General features: G+C 50.3%; 1 protein-coding gene across 3 annotated transcripts in view; it reads right to left on the reverse strand.

Annotated features, from left to right (window-relative positions):
* Positions 1 to 23,410: 23,410 nt before the first annotated feature.
* GFRA2 (GDNF family receptor alpha 2) overlaps positions 23,411 to 27,171 on the reverse strand; it is an 80,230-nt gene continuing 76,469 nt past the window's right edge. For all 3 annotated transcript variants that reach the window (XM_070261200.1, XM_070261201.1, XM_023636106.2), the window contains 2 exons: positions 25,605 to 25,658; positions 23,411 to 24,764 (listed from right to left, as the gene is read on the reverse strand). In XM_070261200.1, the coding sequence (XP_070117301.1) occupies positions 24,642 to 24,764; positions 25,605 to 25,658 (177 nt within the window). In that variant the 3' untranslated portion in view covers positions 23,411 to 24,641. The remainder of the gene's footprint in view (positions 24,765 to 25,604; positions 25,659 to 27,171) is intronic.

Consider the following 27,171-nt stretch of genomic DNA (forward strand, 5'->3'; position numbering starts at 1 on the left):
CAGGTGGAAGGGTAAATTCATTTGCGATGTTGGTAGACGTGATCAGCGCTCCTTCCGCAGATTATTGCCCTTCCCACTCCGTCAGTAGTGGCAGAAACCGCATGCTTCCCCACAACTTTGCCAACACTGACTTTTGTCAAGGTTTTGGATCTTTGCCAGATCTGAGAGGCGAGAAACAGCCTCTCGCAGCGCAGTTTCAATTTGCATCTCTCTCAGTACGGACAGGTGTCCCTTCTATTCAAAGGTGAAGGACATTTGCCTTTCTGTTTTGTGAGCTCAGTGTTCATGTCCTTCACCCGTTTTTCTGTAGGGTTATGGATCTTCTCTTGATTTCTAACTCTTCTTCGTGTTAGAGGAATTAGTTCTTTGTGATATGAGTTGCAAATACTTTTTCTCAGTTTGTCATTTGTTTTTCGACTCTGCTTATGGTGTTTTGACCATGCATAAACTTTTTAATTTTTATATAGTCAAATTTATCCATCTTTTCTTTGGCTTCTAGATTTTGAATCATAGTTAGCAAGGTCGACCCTATGCAAGGTGATCCCCATGGTTCCTTATAGCCCTTTCATGTTTGTTTTTAGCGTTCAAATCTTTACTCCACTTGGAGATTTTCCCAATGCGTGGCATGAAAGTACGGAGCCAAATTTACTTTTTCAAAAAATGTCTATTCTGTTGTCCTGATATCCTTTACTTAAAATTCCTCTCTCCCATATTGATTTGAGATGTCACCTGTATCATTTACTAACCTCTTGTATCAGTTCTGGTCCATCGGTCCCTTTATCTCCCCAAGGCCATGCTGGTTTCATTGAGAGCTGTGGTGTCCCCCACTGTCTGATAGGGCTAGTCTCTTCTTGTGGCTCTTCTTTTTTTTAGTTATTTCTCAGAATTTTTGCTTGTTTATTTTCCCATATAAATTTTAAAATGCCTTGCCTAGTTCTGGGGAAAAACAAAACCCGTGGTATATTATTGGGACTGTACTAAATGTGTAGACTAACCTTGGGAGCACTGACTTTTTCATGATCTTGAATCTGCCCGACCAAGAGCACCAGCGGGGGCTGGGGCGGGGAGAGAGAAGGAGCCCCAGCTCAAGGTCGAGGTCATGAGGCATGTGTGTGACGGCATGAGTAGGGGGGAGGGTGAAGTCTGACTTCACCATGTCTCCAGCCACTCCTGCTACGACAGTATTTGTGCACAGCACTCACCCCAGTTGTTCCTGGTCCACTCCTGTTATTTGAGGTTTTATGAGAGGACGTAAGGAGCATTGAGGAAGTTTAGCAGGACACCCTAAACCTGTGATCTAATTTCATAATCTCCTGAACATCCAATTTAGGGTTAGGATTGGTCAGTGTCACTGGGGAAGAGGTGGGGGGCGGGACGCAGAGGAAGGCAAGTTACAAGTTTGGCATGTGTTTCCTATGACCTAACACTGGGGAAGGGGTTTTACAAGGAGGTGTAGATTCCCAGACACCCCAGAAGGGAGCAGGGCTCAGCAGCTTGCAAGTGCTTAATGCAGGGGGTGGAATTCTGTGACACACACCAAAGAGGGTGTGCAAAATGGGGTTTAAGTTTTGTGGGTTTTTTTAATTTTATTGAGGTCATCATAGTTTCTAACACTGTGAAATTTCAGTTGTAAATTATTATTATCAGTCACGATATAAATGTGCCCCTTTACCCCTTATGCCCACTCTCCAACCCCCTTCCCCTCTGGTAACCACTAATCTATTCTCTTTGTCTGTGTGTTTATTTTTATCTTCCAAATACGAGTAAAATCATACAGTGATTGTCTTTCTCCGTCTGGCTTATTTCACTTAACATAATACCCTCAAGGTCTATCCATGTTCTTGCAAATGGGCCAGTTTTATCCTTTTTATGGCTGAGTATTATTCCATTGTATACATATACCGCATCTTCTTTATCCAACCGTCAATCAATGGGCACTTGGCTCATTATATATAATAGCCACATCTTGGCTATTGTGAATAATGTTGCAATGAACATAGGGGTGCATAAGTCTCTTTGAATTGTTGATTTCAAGTTCTTTGGATTAATACCCACTAGTGGGATAGTTGGGTGGTATGGTATTTCTATTTTTAATTTTTTGAGAAATTTCCATACTATTTTCCGTAGTGGCTGCACCAGTTTGCATTCCCACCAGCAGTGTATGAGGGTTCCCGTTTCTCTACATCCCTTCCAACATTTGTTACGTTTTTGTCTTGGTAATTATAGCCATTTTAACAGGTGTAAGGTGATATCTTAGTGTAGTTTTGATTTGCATTTCCCTGATGATTAGTGATGATGAGCATCTTTTCATGTGCCTATTGGCCATCTATATATCTTCTTCGGAAAAATGTCTGTTCATATCCTTTGCCCATTTTTTGATCAGGTTGCTTGTTTCTTTGTTGTTGAGTTGTGTGAGTTCTTTATATATTTTAGAGATCAACCTCTTGTCAGATATATGATTTGCAAATATTTTCTCCCAGTTGGTGGGTTGTCTTTTTGTTTTGATCCTGATGTCCTTGGCCTTGCAGAAGCTCTTTAGTCTGATGAAGTCCCACTTGTTTATTTTTTCTTTTGTTTCCCTTGTCCGAGTAGACATGGTATTCGAAAAGATCCTTCTAAGACCAATGTCAAAGAGTGTACTGCCTTTATTTTCTTCTAGGAGTGCTATGGTTTCAGGTCTTACCTTCAAGTCTTTAACCCATTTTGAGGTAATTTTTGTGTATGGTGAAAGAGAATGGTCTAGTTTCATTCTTTTGCACGTGGCTGTCCAGTTTTCCCAACACCATTTATTGAAGAGACTTTCCTTTCTCCATTGTAGGTTCTTGGCTCCTTTGTCAAAGATTAGCTGTCCATAGATATGGTTTTATTTCTGGGCTTTCAATTCTGTTCCACTGATCTCTGTGTCTGCTTTTGTACGAGGACCATGCTGTTCGGATTACTGTAGCTTCATAGCATATTTTGAAGTCAGGGATTGTGATGGCTCCAGCTGTGTTGTTTTTTCTCAGGATTGCTTTAGCTATTTGGGGTCTTCTGTTGCCCCATATGAATTTTTGGATTCTTTGTTCTATTTCTGTGAAGAATGTCATTGGGATTCTGATTGGGATTGCATTGAATCTGTAGATTGCTTTGGGTAGTATGGACATTTTAGCTATATTTATTCTTCCAATCCATGTGCATGGAATACCTTTCCATTTCATTATGTCATCATCGATTTCTTTCAATAACATCTTATAGTTTTCACATATAAGTCTTTCACATCCTTGGTTCCATTTATTCCTAGATATTTTATTCTTTTTGTTGCTATTGTAAATGGGATTGTATTCTAGAGTTCTCTTTCTGCTAGTTCATTTTTATAATATAGAAATGCAACTGATTTTTGTGAGTTGATTTTGTACCCTGCAACTTTGCTGTAGTTGTTGGTTATTTCTAATAGTTTTCCAATGGATTCTTTAGAGTTTTCTATATATAAAATCATATCATCTGCAAGCAGCAAGAGTTTCACTTCTTCCTCTCCAGTTTGGATTCCTTTTATTTCTTTTTCTTGCCTAATTACTTGGGCCAAGACCTCCACTACAATGTTGAATAAGAGTGGTGAGAGTGGGCATATTTGTCTTGTTCTTGTTCCCAGAGGGATGGCTTTCAGTTTTTCCCCATTGGGTATGATGTTGGCTGTGGGTTTGTCATATATGGCCTTTATTATGTTGAGGTACTTTCCTTCTATACCAGTTTTATTGAGAGATTTATCATGTATGGATGTTGGATCTTGTCAAATGCTTTCTCTGCATCTATTGAGATGATCATGTGGTTTTTCTTCCTTGCTTTGTTAATGTGGTGTATCACATTGATTGATTTGCAGATGTTGAACCATCCCTGCATCCCTGGTATAAATCTCTCTTGATCGTGGTGTATGATCCTTTTAATGTATTGCTGTATTTGGTTTGCCAATATTTTGTTAAGGATTTTTGCATCTACGTTCATCAGCAATATTGACGTGTAATTTTTCTTCTTTGTGTTGTCCTTGTCTGGCTTTGGGATGAGGGTGACGTTGGCCTCATAGAATGTGTTAGGAAGTATTCCATCTTCTTCAACTTTTTGGAATAGTTTGAGAAGGATAGGTATTAAATCTTCTTTGAATGTGTGGTAGAATTCTCCAGAGAAGCCATCTGGCCTGAACTTTTATTTTTGGGGAGGTTTTTGATTGCTGTTTCAATCTCTTCACTTGTGATTGGTCTATGCAGATTCTCTATTTCTTTTTGATTCAGTTTTAGGAGGTTGTATGAGTCTAAGAATTTATCCATTTCTTCTAGCTTGTCCAATTTGTAGGCATACATTTTTTCATAGTATTCTCTTATAATCCTTTGTATTTCTGTGGTATTTGTTGTAATGACTCCTCTTTCGTTTCTAGTTTTATTTATTTGAGTCTTGCCTATTTTCCTTAGGGGGTCTGGCTAAGGGTTTGTCAATTTTGTTCATCTTTTCAAAGAGCCATCTTTTCTTTGTTTCATCAATCCTTTGTACTGTTTTTTTAATTCAATTTCACTTATTTCCAATCTAATTTTTATTATTTCCCTCCTTCTGATAACTTTGGGCTTTGTTTGTTTTTCTTTTTCTAATTCTGTTAGGTATAGTTTAAGATTGTTTATTTAAGATTTTTCTTGTTTGTTAAGCTGGACCTGCATTGCTATGAATTTCCCTCTTAGGATCTCTTTTGCTGCATCTCATGAGTTGGTATGGTGTATTTTCATTTTAATTTGTCTCCAGATATTTTTTTTGGTTTCTCCTTTAATTTCTTCAGTGATCCATTGGTTGTTCAGGAGTGTGTTGTTTAATTTCCACATATTTGTCACTTTCCCAGCTTTTTTCATAGTTGATTTCTAGTTTCATATCATTATGGTCAGAAAAGATGCTTGATATGATTTCAATCTTCTTAAATTTATTGAGGCTTGCCTTGTTTCCCAACATATGGTTTATCCTTGAGAATATTCCATATTCACTTGAGAAGAATGTGTATTCTGCTATTTTGGGATGGAGCGTTCTATATACATCTATTAAGTCCATCTGGTCTAGTTTTTTCATTTAAATCCATTATTTCTTTGTTGGCTATCTGTCTGTATGATCTATCCATTGATATAAGTGGGGTGCTAAGTTCCCCTACTATTATTGTGTTGTTGTTAATATCTCATTTTAGGTTTGTTAGTAGTTGCTTTATGTACTTCGGTGCTCCTGTGTTGGGTGCATATATATTTATAAGTGTTGCATCTTCTTGCTGGAGTGTCCCTTTTATCATTATATATTGCCCCTCTTTGTCTCTCATTGCCTGTTTTACCTTGAAGTCTACATTGTCTAAGTATGGCAACACCTGCTTCTTTTGTTTGCTATTAGTTTGGAGTATCATCTTCCATCCCTTCACTCTGAGCCTGTGTTTGTCTTTACAGCTGAGATGTGTTTCCTAGAGGCAGCATATTGTTGGGTCTTGTTTTTTAATCCATCCTGCCACTCTGTGTCTTTTGATTGGAGAATTCAACCCATTTTCATTTAGAGTGATTACTGATATATGAGAACTTAATACTGCCATTTTATCACTCATTTTCCAGTTGTCCTGTATTTCCCTTATTTATTGTCTGTGTATTTTGGACATCCAATTCAGTTTGGTAGTTCTCTATGGTGGTTTTCTCAGCTTTCTCTTTATCTGTCATTTGTATCTCTGTTCTGATTATTTGTATAGTGGTTACCATGAGGATTGTATAACAAAACTCTCATAGATGAGATAGTCCATTTTCTGATAGCTTCTTACTTCCTTAGTCTAAGCCAATTCCATCCCTTTCCTCTCCCCCTTCTAAGTTGTTGTTATCACAACTTATTCCATCTTGTGTTGTGAGTTTGTGGTTAAAATGACAAGATTATATTTATTTTTCTTTTCCTTCCCTTTATCTTTAATGTTATAATTATTTGCTAACCTGTTCTGATAGAGAGCTGCAATTTTCTGATTTTGTCTGCCTATTTATCTCCTTGCTCAAGGATTTTTAAACCCTTTCTTTTTTTCAGGTATGAGGGTCTTCTTGAGTATTTCTTGTAGCGGGAGATCTTGTGGTGATGAACTCCCTCAGCTTTTGTTTATCTGGGAAAGTTTTTTATTTCTCCATCATATCGGAAGGATATCTTCACTGGATAGAGTATTCTTGGCTGAAAATTTTTCTCTTACAGAATTTTGAATATATCATTCCACTCTCTTCTAGCCTGTAAGTTTTTGCTGAGAAATCCACTGAAAGCCTGATAGGGGTTCCTTTGTAACTTATTTTCTTCTGCCTTGCTGCCCTTAATATTTTTTCTTTGTCATTTACTTTTGCCAGCTTTACTACTATATGCCTTGGAGAAGATCTTTTTACACTGATACAATTAGGAGTTCTATTAACTTCTTATACTTGTATTCCAGCTTCTTCCCCAGGTTTGGGAAGTTTCCAGCTATTATTTCCTTGAACAAGCTTTCTGCTCCATTCTCCCACTCTTCTCCCTCTAGAATACCTATAACTTTTATGTTGCCCTTCCTAATTGAGTGAGATATTTCTTCATTTCTTTTTACTCTTAGTTCTCTCTCTTCCTCTATCTAAAGCATTTCTGTGTTTCTGTCCTCCAGACTGATAATTCTATCTTCCACAATATCAGCTCTGTTATTCAGGGAGTCCAGATTTTTCTTTATCTCATCCATTGTGTTTTTCATCTCCAATGTTTCTAATTGGTTTTTCTTTATAGTTTCAATCTCTTGTGAAGAATTCTCTCTGTTCATTAATTTTGTTCCTGATTTCATTGATCTGTATTTTCTTATAACTCACTGAGTTTTTTATGATAGCTATTTTCAATTCTCTGTCATTTAGGTTGTAAACTTCTGTGTCTTCAGGTTGATTTCTGGGTGCTTGTCATTTTCCTTCTGGTCTGGACTATTAATATATTTCTTCATACTGTTTGATGGCATGGATTTGTGCCTTTGCATAGTGATAGTATCTGGTCACAGATTCCATTTGCCACCACTGGAGGGGGAGGTCAGCAGTTGTGTATTCTGAGCCCACCATGGCCCCTAGCATCTATGCCTGTCCTTAGAATCTATGCTGACAGGGCTTGTCTGTGATTCCAGCTCGCTCGCTCACAGCTGCTGCTTTTCTAACCTATGCATGGCTGCTCTGGCCAACTGGCTGAGCTAGAGCACTGGGCAGTGGGAAGGGTGCTTTCTTTTATGTGAGAATGTGGGGGAGTTCTTGCTCTGCCCTCACTGTCTGCTTTCCTAGGGTGCTGGCTTGATGGAGACACCCCCACAATAGCTTAGCCACCTCTGTGTGGGGCTTTCCCACAGAGTGTGAGGAAATTTGGAGAGCAAAGGGGCTCCCATGGAGAGCCACCCCGCCTTCCTCTTTTCTCAGAGCCATGCATAGTCCCATGCACTGGGTTGCTACCATTTGGGAGGGAGAGAAGATCCCCTTACTTCCTTCCACTTCCTCCAAGGAGTCCAGCACCTCCACCTTCAGACATACGGCTGCATAGATCTCTCAGATGTCTTTTTGTGTTGTGTGAATGTTGTGAAACCTCATCTGTTGGTTTATTAATGTCCTTTTCATTGTCTCTTAGCAGGGGAGAGTCTAAGGGAAGAGCTCACTCTGCCATGGTGCTCAAGTTTAAGTTTTAAAGGTTACAGAGAAAGGCATTTATGGATAGCAGAGATGGACCTCAGCAAGATGTTGAGAATCATGAATTTTCCCCTAGTCTTTCCATTTTAGGCCCTTTCCTCCATCCATATGAGCCTTCCTCCAGACATATGAACCTGCTGTTGGCATTGGGCCCATCATATTCCAGCCATACCAAACAACTCAAGATGTTCAGAGGCAGTGATGGCTCTCATCTCTCTGTGTATTTGCACATGCTCTTCCTCTGCTGAGATGCCCTTTTCCCCTTGGCTGCCTGGCATCTCTTTCCCATTCTTCCAGACTCAGTTCAAGAACCCCACCACTGCCATGAAGCCACCCTGACCCTTTTCTGAATGCCAAGAGTCTCTGAGGCTTAGTCACCCTCCTGGGAGCACTCCAGTGCTGTGTGCTCTGTCCACTCTCTGCTTGCCCCCCTTCCCCTGGGTTATGCCCTCATGGTATGCCTCCGTGAAGGCCTCCCCCGTTAGACTCAGCTTCATTTGTATTTCAGTGCTGGACATGTAGAAAACATCCAACGCGTATTTGTAAAAATAGATGAGCTAACAAAGCATGAAGCAGGGGGCCCCAGGTTCAGATCCCAGGCCTCTACCACCCCCACTTACCACAACTAAGTGACCTTGGATAAGGTATCAAACTTCTGTTAGCCTCAGTTTCCATGCAGGTAAAATGGAGAGAATAATACCACCTCCTCAAAGGATTGTTGACAGGATTAAATAAGATAACACAGGTAAATGTCTAAAAGGCCCTCAATTCATGTAGCTACTATCATTGCCGTTAATGAGGTTTGAAGCTTGAGTGTTACATTTAACAAGAGGATCCCTGGTTGGGCAGAGGCTCACATTCCCTTCCTACCACACTCTGCTCCTTCCAGTAAACGCTCCTGCCTCGGCTGAGGGAGCGACCACCAGTGTAGACGGCCTCGGGGAGTTCCTGGATTGGGTGGCCTTAGGAGCAGCTGCCTCAGCAACAGAGAGCTCCTGCGCACACAGCAAAGTCTTGGAAGCCGGCTTAGCGCCCAGTGGCATGCAGAGCCCAGCAGGGCCAAAGCACAATTACAGTTCCCTGGGCTTTCTGGAACATTCATCAGAAATGCTTACTGAACAGCAAATCCCAACTTCACATAAGGTCCCATCGGAAAAGTGCTGACAAAGGCCTCGTTATGCAACTGAGACGGCAAATGATTAGCACAAATGCTCCCCAACAGAAGTGGAAGAAACACCCCCTAAGGCCTGAGTCATTCTCCAGAAGGAGACTGCAGAGAAAGTTGCTTGCATTAGCCCAAGAATCCGGCCAGGATTTTCTCCCTACAACAGACTTGGTTGAAAACCTTAGATAACAGCCTGCCGGCCCAAAGGAGATAGGCCAAGACCTAGGTATCTTGCTGAGGGGCTGGGGGGCTGCCAAGTCTGTCTTCACCCCATGGGAAGGTGCACAGAGAGGGCTGAGGGGCAAGAATTTATGAGCACCAGTCGCCCAAGGATGGAAAGGGGAAGCCCACGCTGCCAGCTCAGCCGCAGGGGACTTTTCCAGGCGGTTCCGCCTTGTGCTCCCACGCAGTGAGCACATAGTAGGGTCCAGATAAACAGTGTTGAATGAACAGATCTCCTGCACTTCAGGCTCTTGGCCCACAGGGGTTTGAAGTAGGTCATCAAGGCAGAGGGAGGGTGGCAGGCAGATCACCTCCCCCTACCAGGTGCCCACCTGCCTCCTCGAGCCAATAGCACTCCCGGGTTGTCCTCCTCTGTCTTGGGGCCCAGGGAGCTGAGGCTGGCTCTGTCCGTGGAGAGACGTTTCTCTTCTGGCTGAGGGCTAACACTCAGCCTCAGCAGTGTGGCGTGAGTCCCCGCACAGATTGTGAATCCGTGAGGACTGCAAACAGAGCTGCTGAATAAATAGTCTATGCTTTCAAAGCCCTTAAACGTGGGCTTCATTTCATGCTGGGATTCGCATTTGAGAAGTTTCTAAATGCCAGTCCGTGCATGTGTCCAGGAGCCACTCTGAATGGAGGTGTGTATAGACAACACAGCTTCGAGGCCACGTCAGTCTTTACCGTCCACCCGCGGCCCTCCCCGACCCCTGCCGCCTCATCAATAGCACCTTTGACAACACCGCCTGTCTTGTCGGAGCTTTTGACTTTGAACTCGGCCCCCAGGAAGAATAAGGCCTTCAGCGTTAGCCCCAGCCTTCCCTGATGCCACCATCGCACATGAGCCAAAGCAAAGGCGGCCTCACCAGAAGGCCAGGCCCTCTCGGCTTCCGCAGCTGGACTGGTTGGGATTCAGGCGCTTATCTTCAGAGCAAACTAGACACAGCCCCTAGCGGCATTCCCACCAGGCCCAGGGCAAGGAGCACCGAGCCAGGCCCCAGACGGCAGCTCCTACCCCAGCTCGGCCGCTAACTGGCTGAGGGCTTTACCCCCATCACTTAACCTCTCTGGCCTTCAAGCTTCTCACAGAGATTCCAGATGAAAACACCAGCTGGCCTACTTCACACAGTCCCTGCGAGGATGAAATGAGATCAGGGCTATGAAACAGCACTTTGGAAACAGAAAGCTCCATGTCTGCACCACACCGTGGGTCCCTACCGCAGCTTCGGGACAGCCGCAAAGACACGAGCTTGGAGGGCTGACCTCCTGGGCCAGGCTCAGTCTGTCCCGGAGAGTGTCTCCACCGATGGCCAGGTGGAGCAACACCTGGGGAGGGGAAGGTGTTCTTGCCTGACGTCAGGAGCCCGGGGTCCGGGCCAGCCTGGCCAGCCAGCACCTAGCCCTCAATCTCTCCCACTGTAAAATGGGAGTCAGACCAGCTGACCTCAAAGGCCCCTCCCACATCTACGTGCTGGGAGTCCAGCGGCCAGACTGATACTGCCTGCACGCTCTCTCCACTGGTGTTCAGAAGTTTATTCAGGGGTTTGCAGGGCCAATGTGCCCAGCACTGAGCCAGGAGGTCAGAGTACACAGGAGGAGCTCAGGCATGGTGCCTGGTCTCGAGGAGTCAGAGCCGAGTGGGAACGGCAGGACACCCAGGGCACGTGACGTGCGTGCCTGCACCGGAGACTCCCTTCCCCTCCCGACAAGCGTCTGCTGAGCACGTCCTATGGGCCAAGGACTGCGTCGCTCTCTTCACTTGTTCAATCTCCCACCACCCTATGAGGGAAATGTCATTGCCTCCATTTTCATAAATAAGGCAACAGAGGGTCAGAGAGGCAAAGCGACTTGCCCCACGTTCACACAGCTGTTAAGTGACAGAGTCAGGAAAGTGCAGGTCCTGCCTCCCTCCAAAGTCCATGTTCTTGAGCACAAGGCTCTCGCTGGCAGGAGTTGGCCAAGAAGGCATTGTGGGAGAGAAAGGTAGTTATTTATTTGTGCATTATTTATGTCCCTCACTCAACATAATTCCAAAAAGCTTTAAAGTTGTGTTTTTAATAAAAGGTGTACAATAATTGTAAAAGATCAAAACCCAAGGAGTAGAACAGGAAGATGATTCTATCTGACGCCTGAACTAAAATGCTTTACTTGCCGCTTGTTCATTCACGCATCTCTGCACTCACGGAGCATTCGTGGAGCGCCTTGGGAATGCCCGATCCCGGGTGTTCCATGCGGCTGTGAAGACTCCCTGCCCTCAAGGAACTCAAAGTTGTGTGTGCGTGCACGTGTGTGAGTGTGTGTGTGTTGAGAGAAAGGGAATGAGCCCATCAGCCTGGCCGTGCTGGAGGAGAGCGTGGATGCCGTGAGCACTGAGGGGCCTCTTTCCCAGGCCCGGGGAGGCAGAGAAGCTTTCTCTGAAGCACGGGTAAGCGGGGTTGGGTAGCACAAGTATTTCAGACCTTATGGGCCCTACACAGTGTTTGAGTTTTCTGGTGACCAAGGCAAAAAGGGCATTGCGGCCTGTTCCAGAGGGGTCTAACATCAAGGAAGCCTCCATTTTTCTCACTAAAATCGAAGACCATGGATATCCCTGTTTCAGAGACATGACCCATACAGGGCAGTGTCTTCCCGGGGGGTCTGCAGACAAGGCAAACCTTTATCAAATGGCTGTGACTTATAGCAATCCCCCCAAAAGTGAGAGTAGAATGCCCAAATGTGTCCCCACACACACGCTGACACGGGAGTCAAACTAGTCAGTCGTCCTACGTGGCTTTCCACTTCTCACACTTGGTGCAGCAGCTGAGCAAGACGAACGCAGGCGTGGGAGCTGAGGAAGCAAGCAATGAGAAGGGAACCTGCTTTTTTAAGAGCCTGCCACGTACCAGGCCCTGCGCTGGGCACTCCATGCACATGGGCTCATTCAGTTCTCTCACTTCTTGAAAGTAAGTGCCACTTAACCCACTTTACAGGTGACATATTGAGACTTAGAGAAGTTGGGTGGCTTCCCAAGACCACATAGCTGGAGCTTATGTTGGAGGACCTGGAAATTGAACCGGCCCACATTGGGACAGCTCATCTTCTTGAGCTGGCCACCCACAGCTCTCACTCATCCCACTCATTCTAGATTGCCTGATCCCCTGGTCCAAACCACTCCTTTGACAGAGGAAGAAACTGAGGCCGACACAAGGCAATGTCCGAGACCAGGACAGGGACCACAGCCTTGCTTTCCTGACTCCCAGGCAGATACCTTTTCCCTCACACCTTTTCCTCCAGGCCCAGCAGAAGGCCTTGTTCATCCTGGTGCAGCAGGCAGCCAGGCACCCCCACTAAAGACTACTTCCCAGTGGAGTGGAACCTGTCAGGGCCACTCTGCCCTTTGCCTGCCCTCCATCTCAAGGACATAGCCACTTCATTACAGCCCCGAGGGCCACACACAGAATTCCCCAAAGGATGAACACATCCTAGACCCCGTCCAAAGGGCCGCTGTGTGCAAAGGCCCCTCCATTTTCTCTTATGAGGCGATCTCCACTGTGCGCAGAGAAGCCAAGAAAAGCGAGAAGGGAAATCCTGCCACCAGCCTTCTCTGTGGATGCTTTTCTCTTTCTGTCCATGCGTCCGACTTCTCCCTGAATTTGTGTGCTCTGAGTTATGACATTTTTAAAAGCCAGATGAGGGGCTTAGCAAATTCTTCACCAGTTGCAAATTATCACAGGAAGAATGCCGTCCCGGGGCCATTAGGGAAAGGGCCCTGGACTGCCAGTCTCTCCGTTGGAGTCTGAGACAGAACAGCAGCAGCAGGACCCTCTGCAAAGTGGGCTCCTCTGGCCTGTGCCAGGCCCCATTGTGGTCCCATGGTCGCCTGAGACCACAAGCAGCTGGGTGGATGCGGGCCAGGCCAAGGAGGCCGGTTCCATGGTTCACTTCCCGTTGCCTTGTTGGTCAGTCAGCTTCCCACAAAGGAACTCAGAGGTTGGTTCAGAGAACTGTGAAAGAGTAAACAATTCCACCCACCTCCATGTTCTGCCAACGAGAAATCTCTAAGTGTGTGCCTACACACACCTAGTGGTATACACATACCCCGTCACCCCTCCTTGCAGGTGGGGCATAGGAAAGAGAAAACACATGTGGCCAGTCCGTCCTGATACCAGCTGACCCGATCTGCCGAGGTCCAGCCGGCAGCGCCACATGCGGGCTTTCCCACGCGTCCTCCCAGAGAGGAGAGCATGGCATAATGCAAACGCTGAGTATTTTTCACAGTAAGATTGTCAGTAAATTTAGACACTTAAGACCTAGAACTTGCCGTTCTCGGTCCCTCCCTTCTCCCGTGTCTTTAAAAGTCAGCAGCTCTGTGGCCAGCAGCAGAGGGACGTTTGCCTCCGGCCCTGGGCCCTAGTCTCCATCCATCGCCGGCTGCGGGGTGGTGGTCATCAGAGGCAGGCTGCTCACCCAAACAGGTGTTTCATGCAGTTATGTGTGCTCACTGGGGCACACTGGAATCTCTCGATTTTTGTCATCCCCCTGAGGTCGTATCTATTTCCTCCCCCTTCCGAGAGGCAGCTGCTGATCTCTGGTTAAAACGGCCTGGTGATTTCTAACAAGTTCCTCATCCCTCTGTAACGGCCTCTCTCAATCCCATACCTGGACAAGCAAAACGCGATTGTCCCCTTTTATTACCAGTAGCTGCGCTTAGTAAATAACCCCTTGCCAGCCTTCTTGGCCCTCTCCGTCGAGGCCCCTCTTTAACCCTTCTGCGCCCAGCCTCGTACATGGGGGAGATCTTTCCTTACTAACTTCCCACGTCATTGACCAGGACACCTGGCCACAGCGCAGAGCAAGCACACACACTTGGTGCAAATTCGGAAGGAGACTTGCAGATGCCCGGCTTTTTGGTGCCGGAACATCTTTTTTTTAACCAGGAGAGGAGGGTGGGTAAACCAGGACTGGCAGTTATTTGGAGGGTCAGGATGGAGAAACCCAGACGACTGCCAGCTTGCCTCCGGGATAAGCTTCCTGCAGAGGGACTCAAGTGAACTTGCCTAAGCAGATGCCTGAGTCTCCATCCGCAGCCGAGACACTCTCCCCACGGGGGTCTCTGCAAACACCCTCGTCAGATCCGCCCAGCTCTAAATCCATGGCGCTTCGTGGCTCGACCGAAAGTCCCTGTTGTTCTACCTGCCAGAAGAGAGTTTGCTGAGCAAATTAATCCTTTCAAATGAGATTGCAGGGTATGCACGGAACCGCCTAAGAGAAGGAGCCATTCTGCAGGGTGGAAGCAGGAGGACCGGGATCAGGCTAGGAAACGGAGTCCAGAGTTCTAGCCTCAGCCCTGCTGTTGAGGATGTGCTGGTGGCCTGGAATAAGGGGTAGGCTCTGGACTGGCCTCAACAGTGAGGAAGAGCTGCCCCAGACCAGCACTCTATGAGCTTCTGCTTTGAGACACTAGTTCAAGATTCTTTCTGTTTCTCCCCAACTCTGTTTTCCCTCAGTGTGCCACTTGCACACTCTCCTGGGACCCACTGAAACTCCATACCTACTTTCTTTCAGTCATTCAACAAACATTTGCTGAAGTCCCTCTTTCTGCCAGGCACTGTTCTAGGTGCTAAAGATACAGCAGTGGGGAAAAAAAGAAAACAGATAAGGATCCTGGCCTCTTGGAGCTTACATTCTGGTGGAAGGAGGTAGATCATAAATACCCAACACACACCCACACACGCACATGCATGCACCTGCGCACAAACATATGTGCATGTACGTGGTCTCTCAGAAGGGGATAAGAGCTTCGGAACAGTAAAGTGTTAGGGAATGGGAAGCCCTGAGGTAGGGGGCAGGGAGGGGTGCCCTGGACAGGGAAGGTCTCTTTAATTAGGTGACATGTGATCAGGGACCTGAAGGGAGGGAGAGAGGGAGGGAGCTACAATGACTGGAAGAGCATCCTGGAGAGATGGAACAGCTACTGTGAAGACCCCGAGGTGAGAGCCAGCGGGGCATGTTTGGAGAACAGCAAGGAGGCCAATGTGCGCTCTGTGGAGCAGAGTGGAGGGGAGAGCAGGTGGCGAGGAGGTAGGGAAGGCAGCTGGGCCAGACCCCACAGGCCTTCCAGGCCATTCCAAGGGCTCTCTCCTACTCAGAGAGATTATACCACATTTGTTAAGCAAGATTCTATAGTTCAGATTTTTATTCACTTAGGTGAGTCTCCCTTAACCTCCCAAGTGATTCAGGTGAGAGGAGTCTGGCCCCAGGTTGATGGGGATGCAAGAAAGCACATGTGAAGTCTGAAGAGGCTGACCCGGGGGCAGTGGCAGTCCTAGGACAAGCCCTGTGGGGGTGCGGAGCCTAACTGACTTATGAGACCTCCCCTCCCCAGTGTCTGCTGTCAACGCCACTGCCCAGGGAAGGGAGAGGGCCCTATTAAGGGGCTGGACTGGACGGTGGGAGAACAGAGGCAGGACCACCCCGATGGGACCAGCCAGCGGTGAGTCCAGGGGCTGTGGGCAGACAGGCCCCCAGATGCTGCTGAGTTATGTCCAGCCGCTGAGAGGACCAGGAAGCTGACCTGAAGCAGAGGACCTGGAGGAAGGAAGCCCCTGTTCTCCAGGGCCTACAGTGCTGATCAAATGCCTGTGCAGGAGGCGACCCTGAGAAGCCCAGCCTGGCAGAGGAGGCCTCCAGAGGAGGACAAAAGATGATGCTCCTGGGGGAGAGTGTTTGCGACTCCACATCTGTGGCCAGCTGAACCCCTCAAGGGACACGGCACCTGGCGTGAGGGAACCTGTGGCACCAACAGAGCCATGCCCAGAGTCCACATTCCTCGCTAAACCTACACTTGCCACCCAAGGCGCAGGCTCTGGAATGGCTCCAGCAATGAGGGAAGGTGTCCAGGGCCCAGCCCCGGCCTGACAACAGAGGGTGGAGCCAGGAGAGGAGAAGGGAGGGTCTTGGGGCAGCACCCCAGGGTGGAAGTCAGAGGTCCCACAGAGCACAGAGCCCTGAGGGATCCCCGGAGCATTGTCTTCACCGGAATCAGCCTTGCAATTAGTCACAGTTACCCAGAAGAAGGGACACCCAGAGGCCTCCCACTGTCCTGACACTATCAGATCTCACGCTGGGTCCACATGGAGAGGCCCAGGACCGGGCCAGGCTGAGCTGTGCCCTAGACGCGTGGGAAAGAAGGCCCCGGGCCTGCTCTCAGAGTGGGGCCCTCTGCCAGGCCAACTCGCAGGCGGTGTGGAGGACATGCTGCCCGCTGACGCCCAGAGACCTGTCCTCTCCATGGCTGCCCTGAGGCTGGACAGCGGGAGGCACGGTTTGGGCGAGTATGAGGGGCTGGAGAGGGGTCATCCCGTCACCCGGACAATAGCACGCCTGCACCATTTCCAAGCATCAGTCAGGCCGCATGTCCTCCTTCTGGAAAAGAAGGTGGCTTCACAGTCCAGGGAGAAACGCTGTACACACGCTTCCTGGAGGCGGTGTTTTAGCACTCGTCCTTCATGTCAGTGTGGCCTCACACTCACCCGCTTTCTGACACAGTGAGAATTAAGAGTGATTTCAGATTGCTGGGGTCCCTGAAAAAAAGGCCTTTCATCTTCCACTGAGGATAAAAGTGTCATCCCACAAGGATTTGTTTGGCCAGCCAGGCTGGACTCTGGATTTTAAATGGAGCAGGGTGAGAGCTGCAGCCTTTACTATAAGCTGTCAACCTCCTGCGGGGGGCGGGGCTGGAGGGCAGGCAGTCCACTGCAGGCCCAGGAGAATCAACGGGCACCTTTTCCCAGAAGCCTCTCTTCTGGCTGCAAGAGCATCGGCTCCCTGAATCGTGCCGGCCATGGCGGTTGTGCAAACTCTTAGACGAGAATTAGTCACTTCTGTCTGGGTGGTGAAGCATAGGAGGCCCCAGACCCTGGCCTGCTCAGCAGCACTCAGGTCAAGGCTGTGACTCGAGAGTGCCCTCTCCAGGGAGGGAGGCCGGGACGGGTCCGTCCTTGCTCCACGTGGCCTGGCGGCTGTGACTTTCCAGGAAATGGTCTCTTTTGAGGAGAGTGAATGGGGCAAAGCGTGAGGCGTGCCACCATCAGCCAAACCCAGAATGAGCCCCACGGCAGGAGTCCACGGCCCTGCATGAGACGTTCAGTGAAAAACTGGAGCAACCAAGCGGGTGGCAGTGTTTATTGAAGGAGAGATGAATTCCGTCTCCTTCCCAGTCCTTCCGTGCCGGGTTGGTGAGTTCAGAACTAGCTGGCAGTCAGAGAATCACAGAATCCTATGGTGGAAGGGACCTTGGAGAGCAGCGGCTCTGACCCTTCTCTCTGTAGATCAGGAAAGTGAGGCCAGCAGGTTAAGTGACTTGCCGACAGCCAGACAGGGCTTTTGGAGGCCCCACTGCCGTGCCCTGGCCTTCTCTGTGTGCCTATGACCCTTTCCCCCTCCCACCCCTCCACAGCGGCCTCCCTCACTCTCGGCCACAGGTCCTGCTCCAGCACATACAGGTGTCTTTGTGCAAACCAGGGAACGATGCCCGCTCCTCAGGGCCAAGGCCCAGGACGGGCACACAGATGGATGAGTTGAGCACAGCTGAATTTCGGCCCCATTGGCCCTCCTGGCCCACCACTCTGTGCAGAGCACAACTTCACAATCGTACGTGCAGCCCCCTGCTCCAGCCTGCAGCCACGTGTGTGCGGCCCACAGGCCCCTAGCTTCTCTCCTCGCAACCCCGCCCCACGCAGGACCTCTTCTCCCAGCGCTCTCTTTCACCCACTGGGCGGTGATTCACGCCCTTGTCACAGTGGCGATCTGCCCTCTCTCTTCCTCCAACCTAAGGTGATTTCAGCCCCATCACCCACCATCACTGTTTCTGCCACCAAAGCTCTGTGGTCAAGCCCAGGATTGAGACGTTGGTCTCAGAGACCATCTAGAGCAGAGGGTGACACACTGCGGCCCCCGGGCCACGTCCAGCCTGGGCCTGTTTTGTAAACACAGTTCTACAGGAACACAGCCAGCCCCGGTCATTTACGTACTGCCTCTGACTGCTTTCAAGCTGCAGGGCGGGGCTGGTGGCTGCAACCAAGATGGCATGGCCCACAGAGCCTATAACGTTTATTACCTGGCCCTTTACAGGAAAGTTTGCCAATCCTTGATCTAGAGCAACCTCTGTGAGGCACAGAGAGGCTCAGCGACTTAGCTAGGGTCGCTAGCTGACTTGAACCCGGGATCCCTGCCCTCCTTTCCAGTACGCCCCAGCCTTCTGGCAGAGGCCATGGACCCGGACATGGCATCAGACGCTCACCTCACTGCCAGCCTGTTTTCTGTAGCAGAATCACAGAGGAGAGATGGTTCTGCTCAGAAAACGTCAAGGTGACACAGAACTCCTTCCCAAAAGCTGAGTTAGGGAGGCTGGGGCTCTCTCCCTGCAGGGAGTCCCTGGGAACCCATGTAGCTAAGCCACTCTGCTCTTGCCTTGGCCCCACCAGGGACCCACACCAGCCTGGCTCCCAAAGATGCTGACGCAGCCCTCAGCTCCCATGCCAATCACCACTTCCTGTTCCCAGTTTTGAGCTAGTGTGCTCACTGCAGCAGCACATCCTCTGCCTCATGCACGGAGAGAGGGTGGCCAATGAAGGGGACGCATGACACTCGGATGTAGCCACTGTCCCCAGCGACTCGCAGATCAAATCAACTTTGCTTTACAAATACAAGGAAGTTTCCTTTTTCCTCTCCCCATCTCTCCTGCCCTCTTAACTCTACTTGGCAATGCTTCCAAGAGCGCAGTCCAGGAGCCTGAAAATGATCGTGTTCTTGTGTCTGCCACAGAGAATCCATGGAAGCTTCCAAGGTCACAGACAGGGGGAGGAAGGGAGAAGCTTCAAGGATGGAACCCAGCACAGCTCTTCCCCTGTCAAAAGGAGGAGCCCTGGCAGGCCAGGCAGGTGTTGGGGATCCACAGAGGCCCAGGGTGGTACACCCACTGGGGGAGGGGAGGGGCGCAGCTGAGCCCCACTGTGGGCCAGGAACCTGGTAGGTATCCCATTTAATCCCAACACTGTTGCTATGAGGAGGGACTGCCATCCCCATTTTACAGATGATAAAAGTGAAGCTCAGATTGTACGTGGTCACCCTGTTGGTGAGCAGCATATTTGGAATTCAAATCCAGGTCCGCCTGACCCCTCATCACCATGGTGCCCCCAAGGCAAGAGCAGTCCAGAGTCAGGCAAGCAGGTTCCCAGCTGGTCAGCCTCCTTCCTGGAGCGGCCAGCTTCCAGTCAAAGCTGTCTCCTGACAAGGCCATCATCCACCCCAGCAAGATCAGGATGGCAAACGGTGAGGTGGGACGCTCATGCCCTCCTCCACGCCCCCACCAAAAGGCCCCGGGGCAGGGCCACCTCTGCAGCAGCATCTTCCTTGTGCTTCTCTCCTTTCTTGAGTCCACACCATACTGGATTTAATGAGCTATTTACACAACTTGCTCACCTTGGAGAGGGAGAGAAGAATGCAGCAATGAAGCCCAGATTAACTGGAGCTCCCAGGAAAGTGGCTGCCTGTGTCTGGGCAGCCACAGGCCAGCACAGGGCAGGGCACAAATGTGGCAGCTCAGTTCGGGTGGCAGCCTGGCATGGCAGTTAAAGCACAGAGCAACAAGTCACCCGCCAGGGCTTGCATCTGAGCGCTGCCACCTTCCCTCTGTACGACCCTGGGCAAGATAAGAACTTGTCTATGCTGCGGTCTGCTTGTCTGCAGAATGGGGATACAGCACCAACCTCACTGCATCCCAGTGGGGACAAAGGGAGTTTTTTAGAACTCACACAATTTTGGAACAGGGCCTGGCACATGGTGAGAGCCATGAAAGCATCAGTTAAATATTAAATATACCTATTTTAAAATATCTACCTGTGGTTTGAGTGACGCTATTAAAATCCTTCTAAAATGTTCACTGCTCTTTTTCTGCTCTGGAAGGTACTGCACAAAATAAGTACTTCCCTCTAGAAGTGGAACGTGGCAGATGACGCTCGGGTTAACTGACGCTCTGCACAGCCTGGACTTTGAGGACAACGTCTTTGTGAAGATTTCACAGCCCTTTCTATTTACCCACTTGTTTTAACGTAGGAGGTGTAATGCTGGGGTTTTAGAAAATACATCAGAACTCAGAAGTGCGAGGTGGTTCCCCGGGCATACTGGCGCGCTCCCATTGCTCAGGACACTGGAGGTGCTAGGCAGGAAAACCATCTCACCTGTCTGTCTCGCCTCTGTCTCTCCTCCCTCCCCCACCCATCCACAGCTTGTTTAGAGTTGAGAAGCACCTTAACTATCATCTAATAGAACTTTGTAGATGAGTTAATCAAGGTTGAACAAGATGACCAGAAACCAGCCTTTCCACCACTTGAATCCACCAGCAAGGACGGTACCCACCATTTGGGTTCCAAATGACTTCGGCTTTTCTTAAAAAATTTAATCTATTTTTAAAAGACAAATATCTACTCCCACTGAGACCCTTTAAAAGAGTGAACAACAGGCAATGAATTCATTTATTTGTGTTAATACAGAATATGACCACTGTATCCCCTGACATCCTAGCCGACTTGAGAGGGAGGGCCCGATTTAAACTCACTTCACAGATTAGAAAAGGCTGGCAAAGAATTTCTCCACCTGGCAGTGTTAACACTGGGGCCTTGCCCTTATGTGAGTAAAGGAGACTTTGTCTTATTCAGGCATTTGGAGGTCAGTGACACTGGGCTGGGACTAGGGACGGGGACGCGGACACACTCACCCACACACACCCACACACACACACACAGACTCACAAGGCCTTCTGGCACGAAGTTGAGCCACTGCAAGTGGACCATCAGTCTCTGGGAGCCCAGGGACCAGCAGTTACCCAGCACTGGGGAGGTTAAACCAGGGCTCCTGGGTGGACATCTCAGTGAACAGGTGAGCCATGGGCAGGAGCCCAGGAGCAGGAGAGAAATGGCCATCCTGGCAGGCCCCAGCTGCCTGGCATCAGGAAAGCCTGGTGGAGATAGCAGGACCCGACTAGGACCTGAGGATCAAGTCAGGGCTCATGTCTTGGAAGGACTCGTGAGAACATGGTTGGGCTCAGTCTTGGGAAACCTGTGTTGCCAAGCAGGTTATGAAGGCAGGGCCTGGGGTGCAGGGAACTGAGATCACGACCCCGTGTCTGCTCTCCAACAAGGCAGAAGCCCAGCTGTGTGGCCTGCCACCAGGTCATTGCAGCACCAGGGCACAGCTCGCTCAATGCTGACTCCCCCAAGCTTCTGAACTGCCCTCCTTAGTCCTCTGCCACCGGGGGTCTCCGCCAGGCCTTTAGCCCAGTCTGAGTGATCCTTGCTGCAGTGAGAGGAGGGCGGCAGGGTCAAGAGCCAAGTGGGAAGCTGATGGCTGACTTCTTGGCTGAGCAAAATTGTCCGAGGCTGAAAGTTCCCCGGAGGGGAGAAGCACTCCTGTGTGGCTCAGTCTCAACAAGGTACCGGAGCCCAGAAAACAAGGACAAGGCAGCCCTGCAGACACATGCAAGGCCCGATCAAGAAGCCCCAGGGGCTAGTGGCAAAGAAAGCGAATTTTATAGACTTTGCTGACTCTGGGCTGGAGGCACAGTGGGCCTATATGGTATGTGGCTAACTCCCCCAAAGAACCCTAACATAATTTAAGGTAATTTAACATCTCTCTCTGGTGGCCCTACCAACCTGCTCCTGACTCCTTTCTTTTTCCTCTCCGCCCTTCAACCACAATCTCAAGCTCTAGGTCCAAGTGTCTTAATGTTACCACGTTCATTCAAACCATTAAACTAACTAGCATTAAGATGGTAACATTTTATTTTTCCCAACTTTATTTACATATTTTGAGAGAATCACAGAGAACATGGATCGTCTCAACCAAAGCAATGAATATTTAATGGTAAAATTTCAGCTATATGATACCTGGATGGGGAGGTGTTCTAAGGCAAAGTAAAGCTGACCAGCATCCATTCCTCTTTCATAAGGGCGTCCCTATTTTCCTTTGGGGAAATTTTCTCTCCCCCGTTATGCAATCCAAGGGCTGCTCCCATTAGGGATGCCAGACGTGACATACCCTCCTCTCCCACCCAAGTGCGGCAGGAGGTCGGCACAAAGACCCAATTTAGCCAGGCGAGTGATGGTTGGTGTGTCATCCATCACACAGGCAGTAGTGTCCCCTTCAGATGTCCTAAGTTCCTGCCCCTCACCTCCCCTGGGCCCGCCTCCCCCCACGGATTCTGTGAGCTGCCTTCCCCCAAAGCCTTTGAAGTTAACCAGCTTTGCCAATTGCCAAGAACACAGATTCCCAAGTGGACTCCATGGCCCTCTCCACCCACAGTAAGGCCAGTGGTGGCTCAGGATGAGGGCTGGCTTGTCTCACTGTCCCACTATGCAGAGGCCAGAACACAGTACATCAGGGTGATCACCACCATGGACCAATGTTCCCAGTGTGTGTGCAATCAGAAATGAGAGCCATGTGAGGGGATTTAGGATTGGGAGCCTGGAAAATAGCATGCCATCTCCTGATAGTGACAGGATGGGATCATGTGCAGCCCGGAAGGCCCTGCTAAGAGTGGGGACATCCCCTCCCCTGACAGTCTTCCCTCCTCCCTCCTGCCGTGTGCATACTCTCATACACGCACGTGAATACTTGCAAGCCCGCACACACATGTGCATGCACACATACACACTTAGCTGGCAGCCATCCTCATCCTCTCCGGGGAGAATCCCTCCAAGAGAATACAGCAGGCCCAGAGTCCAGTGGAAAGAAGGAACGGACACAGACCAAAAAAAAAATCTTTGCTCTTTTGGACTCCAATCCCAAAACACCCACAGCTGTCTTCTCTGGTGGGACCCAAGAGTCCAGCTCCCTGCCTTCACGATCACATACCTCAAATAAACCAGAAGTTCCACCGGGAAGACACCACCCCACTCTCCATGAGAGTAACAAGGCCGCCTACCAGGACCACCCAGGCAGCCTTAAAACAAAAACACAGTCGAGGTATAACATCCATCTGTCTCTCCCTCCATCCCCACGGCCACTTTCGTTCTCTTCCAGTTTGGGAGCAATGGGCACTGGCTCTGACTGGGAACAGGAGGTGGGAGATGACAACCAGCGGGCTCGGCACAGCCAAGACTCTCAGACCCTCCAAGTACAAAACCAGCTCCTCACAGAGCTCCGTCACCCACACCAAGGACACACGATGGATGGAGACACGTGCACACACACATACACACACACACGTGCACGCACACATACACACACTCCCCAAGGCCAGTGGGAGCCCCAGGTAAGCAGCCAAGAGGTGGCACGGGACCAAGGACAAACCGAGGAGAAGGCACACCCAGAGTGAGGCAGAGGAAACAGCTTCCCAGCACATTTATTGGAGCCTTGGCTAAGCGTGAATACTGATCGGGAGGCCCCTGCACAGCCCCGTCAGCCCGACCCAGGCAGGGACACGGGAATCAATCTCCTTTTCTTCCCATTATAGACAACATTATTAAAAAAAATAAACTTTACAATAATACATTTTCGCTTATCTGTTGGGGTATTATTCTGATAGTTTAAAAAAAGGAAAGAAAGGGGAAACCACACGATATATGTATATGGATGTGTATATACATATATGTTGAGGAAGGAGCCTTCTTATGTACATACAGTTGGCAGACGTCTTGGGAACAGGACAGAGAAACTGGACGAGAGGAGCAGGGGGACCACAGCGTGGGGCAGTAGGTAGACGTCCCAGCTGGCCTTCTCTGCCCCTCTCAGCAGCCACTCTCCCTGAAGGGAGACCTGCCAAATGGACCCGCGAGAAACCAAAAGAGCCAACAAAGGATCACTTCGCTCTGATTTCAAAATTCCTGCCCTGAAGGAGGAAGACACAGGCTTGAGTGCTGCCCCATTTGCTCTCTCCTCCCAGGGGGTCCCCAAGGGGCAGAGCGCCCAAGCCTCCCAGAGCGGCCCTGCCCCTAGGCGCTATGCTCGGGGGCCCCTCACAGGCATCCTGGGGGTTCCCAGGTCAGACGAAGACACACCCAGCACGCAGAGAGGGAGGCCAAAATAAACTCCATCCACAAAGCCAAGCGGAAGTACCGAAGGTGCCCAGCCAGACCCCTGGGGAGCAGTCACTGCTCTGCTGCCCATCACCCTCTGCCAGCCCCTGGCGGGCCCCCCAAGCGGGTAGCTTGAGAAGAACAGCTGTAGCCGTCCTGCCCCGGCCCGGCCCGTATCAGCACAGTCACAGTCTCTTGGGCTGCAGGGGGGCACCTTGGTCTCCTTTGTCGGCAGGGTCCAGAGAGGAAAATGCCAGGAGGAAGTGAGGGCATTTCTAGACTCCCATGCCCTCCTCTGCCTGGGTTCCCCTACCAGGGGACCTCCAGGCCAGCTCTCAGGCTGCCCACCTGCTTGTCTGTTGGTTTAGAAAAACTTGTCCAGAGAAGAAACCTGGGAGGAGACAGGTTCAGAGACAAGGTAGGAAAAAAAAATTTTTTGCAAGGTGTGTGTGTGTGTGTGTTTCCATTTTGTCAGGTGGGGGTCCTCGTCTGTGCAGCTCTCAGCAATCTCGACGCGGTTCCCAGCGCCTACAAGGCCAGCTTCAGCATCAGGAAAGGGACAGCGGTCAAGGCGGCCGAGGGTCTGGCTCTGCAAGGGCCTGAGTTAGGTTTGATCACCTTGTTACTCCCTGGGATGATATTGGTCGTGAGCTGCAGCAAAGAGAACCACAAACAGCAAGCAGGGCTGGGGTCAGACAAAGAAAGGGACTGGGAAGGGGACTCCTCAAGCCCTGCCCTCCAGTCCACCCAGGGCTGTTCTCCTGGTGCTCGCTCAGAGGCAGGCCAGGCTTCTAGAGAGCTGGGCTGGGCCCGCACTCGGGCAGACAGGGCAGCAGTCCCCAGGAAAGTGGACTGCTCGCCCCGCCTCAGCTGATGCTGCCAAGTCGGGAAGAAGGTCTGTGTCCAGCAAGGAGGGGTGCAGTGTAAAGACCTCAAGAAGCGCCCAGGGTCCACAAGGACCTGCTTCTTGAGAGGCGAGGAGAGAGAAGCTCCAATCTTCCTGTTCCTAAACGTGCTCGAACCCCTCCTGCTCCCGGAGCTTCCCCCGCACGCCTCCATCTGCGCTCTCTCCTGCTGCCCCCTCCTCTCATCCGAGTTACACACATACCATACACATGGAGGCAGAGGCATACTCCTGTGCTGGGGCTCCTTCCAGGAGGGGACTGTGTCCTTCCCCATCTATCTCCTCGATCTCACAGAACCAGCGCAGAGCAGGCGCTCGGTACACTTGACTTAAGAGTCATGAAGGCTTGAAGGGCCTCTGCTCAGAGCAGCCACTTGTCTCCCACCCAAGGAGACAGCCCAGGGTTCTGAATGCAGACTCTGCACCCGCCCTCCCACCCCCAGCACAATGAGCGCCCACCCAGGCCAGAAGCTCAGCTGGCCCAGCCCTTGCAGTGGGATCTGGGGCTCCAAGTTGAAGGCTCGCCTGGGAAACAGCCCCCTCTGGCCCAGTCCCCAGCACCCAGTCCCCACCCTGGCCTCACTCACCTCTGTGAAGCACATGCTTAACTCTTTGGAGTTATTGGCCTTTAGCCCCTGCTCCTGTGGGAGAGAAGGCCCTAGTTAGGATGGGCCACGAGGGCTGGGTCTCTGGCCAGGCTTTGTCCCATGATTCGGATGAGACCAAACGTTCTGTGGCCCTCCCATCCACCGCGGCCGTCATTAAACACAGGGTACATGTGAAGAGTGCTGGCTCAACCCCACGCAGCACAAAGACCCCGGCCCCTTCCTGACACTCTCAGTGATTAGGTCCCGTCTTCAACTGACAGCATTATGTAGTAATAAGCCATTCACATGCCTGTCTACATACTCAGAGCTCCTCTTGACAAGGCAGAGACCACATCTTCTCTTCCTTGCACTGACTGTCTGACTCCTAACAGTGGCTCAATACACGTTTTACTAGATGCATGAATGAATGAATGCCACAGATCAGAACTGGCATCTGAGTGCAGCTCCAGGAGGATCATGAGCCTCATCTGGGCTCAGTGGGGAATAGAACTCTGAGTGATTAGTGATGTCTGCCTCTGGTGCATGGCAGGCAAACATCCGGCAACAGTGCCAGGTGTTGGCCATTCCACCCTAAAGAACTGTGTGGCCCCTGGGGAGCTCTGTGGTCCAGGTGAGGAATGAGAAAGGAAGGCTGGCGTATTGACGATCCCAGGGTTCTTCTGGCATGAGCACTCCTGACATAACCACTTGGATGCAGGACCCAAGGGTGCACATGAAGAAGAGTCCTTTGTTATCATCATCATCACCACAGTGGTCCATGGGCGGCAGCTGGGGGACATGGTGTTTCTAGCCTGGCTTCAAATGGCTTGGTTCCCAAGGCACTTTGGGGGAAGCTCTGGCCACCGGAAGCAAATGGGGAGCCCAAGAAATCATGCCTAAATCACTGCTCTTGGCCAGAAGTATCAATAATCCCTTCGACATCACAGACATCTGCCACCTGGGGCATCTGGTCAGCAAAACAAGGCCCCAGCTGTCGCACAGAGGCCCCAGCCAGGAGCAGAGTCACCACCGACAGTGGAGATGTGACCGTGGTGATGAGGAGCACAGTAGGAATGGAGCCAGAGACCCGACCCAGGAGGATCCTGTTCAAGACCACAGCACCGGTGACTCGGGGTGCCAAGATCCAGTCTGGGCAGCCACCAACCTGCGTCCCTGAAGAAGGGCCCTTGGGACCCCAGGACTGGATTCTGGAGCCCAGGACCAAGGCCAGCTCCAGCCAGTGCTGTGGGAGGCCCGTGTGGAACAGAGCTGGCCCGCCCACCTCAGAGGCCATGCTGTCAGCACTGGCTTCCATCTGACTGTTGCCTCCCTGAGCAACTGCCAGGTCCCCACCTGGGACATCCTGCAGCCTGCGGGGCTCTGTGCCACACGGCCCTGCTCCTGTTTCTCCTGGCGGCCTTTCCTGCTCTAACTGTTCCAGGTACAACAGGGCTGTCTCTGCCCCCCAGCCCACCGCCCGGGGTCCATGTCTTCTTCCTGTACACCCCTCCCCACGCTGCTCACTAAAGAGCGGGGCTGTGTAGAACACAGGCAGACAGCCGGGAGC

This window comes from Equus caballus, chromosome 2 (assembly GCF_041296265.1).
Source record: "Equus caballus isolate H_3958 breed thoroughbred chromosome 2, TB-T2T, whole genome shotgun sequence".
Taxonomy (NCBI): Eukaryota; Metazoa; Chordata; class Mammalia; order Perissodactyla; family Equidae; genus Equus; species Equus caballus.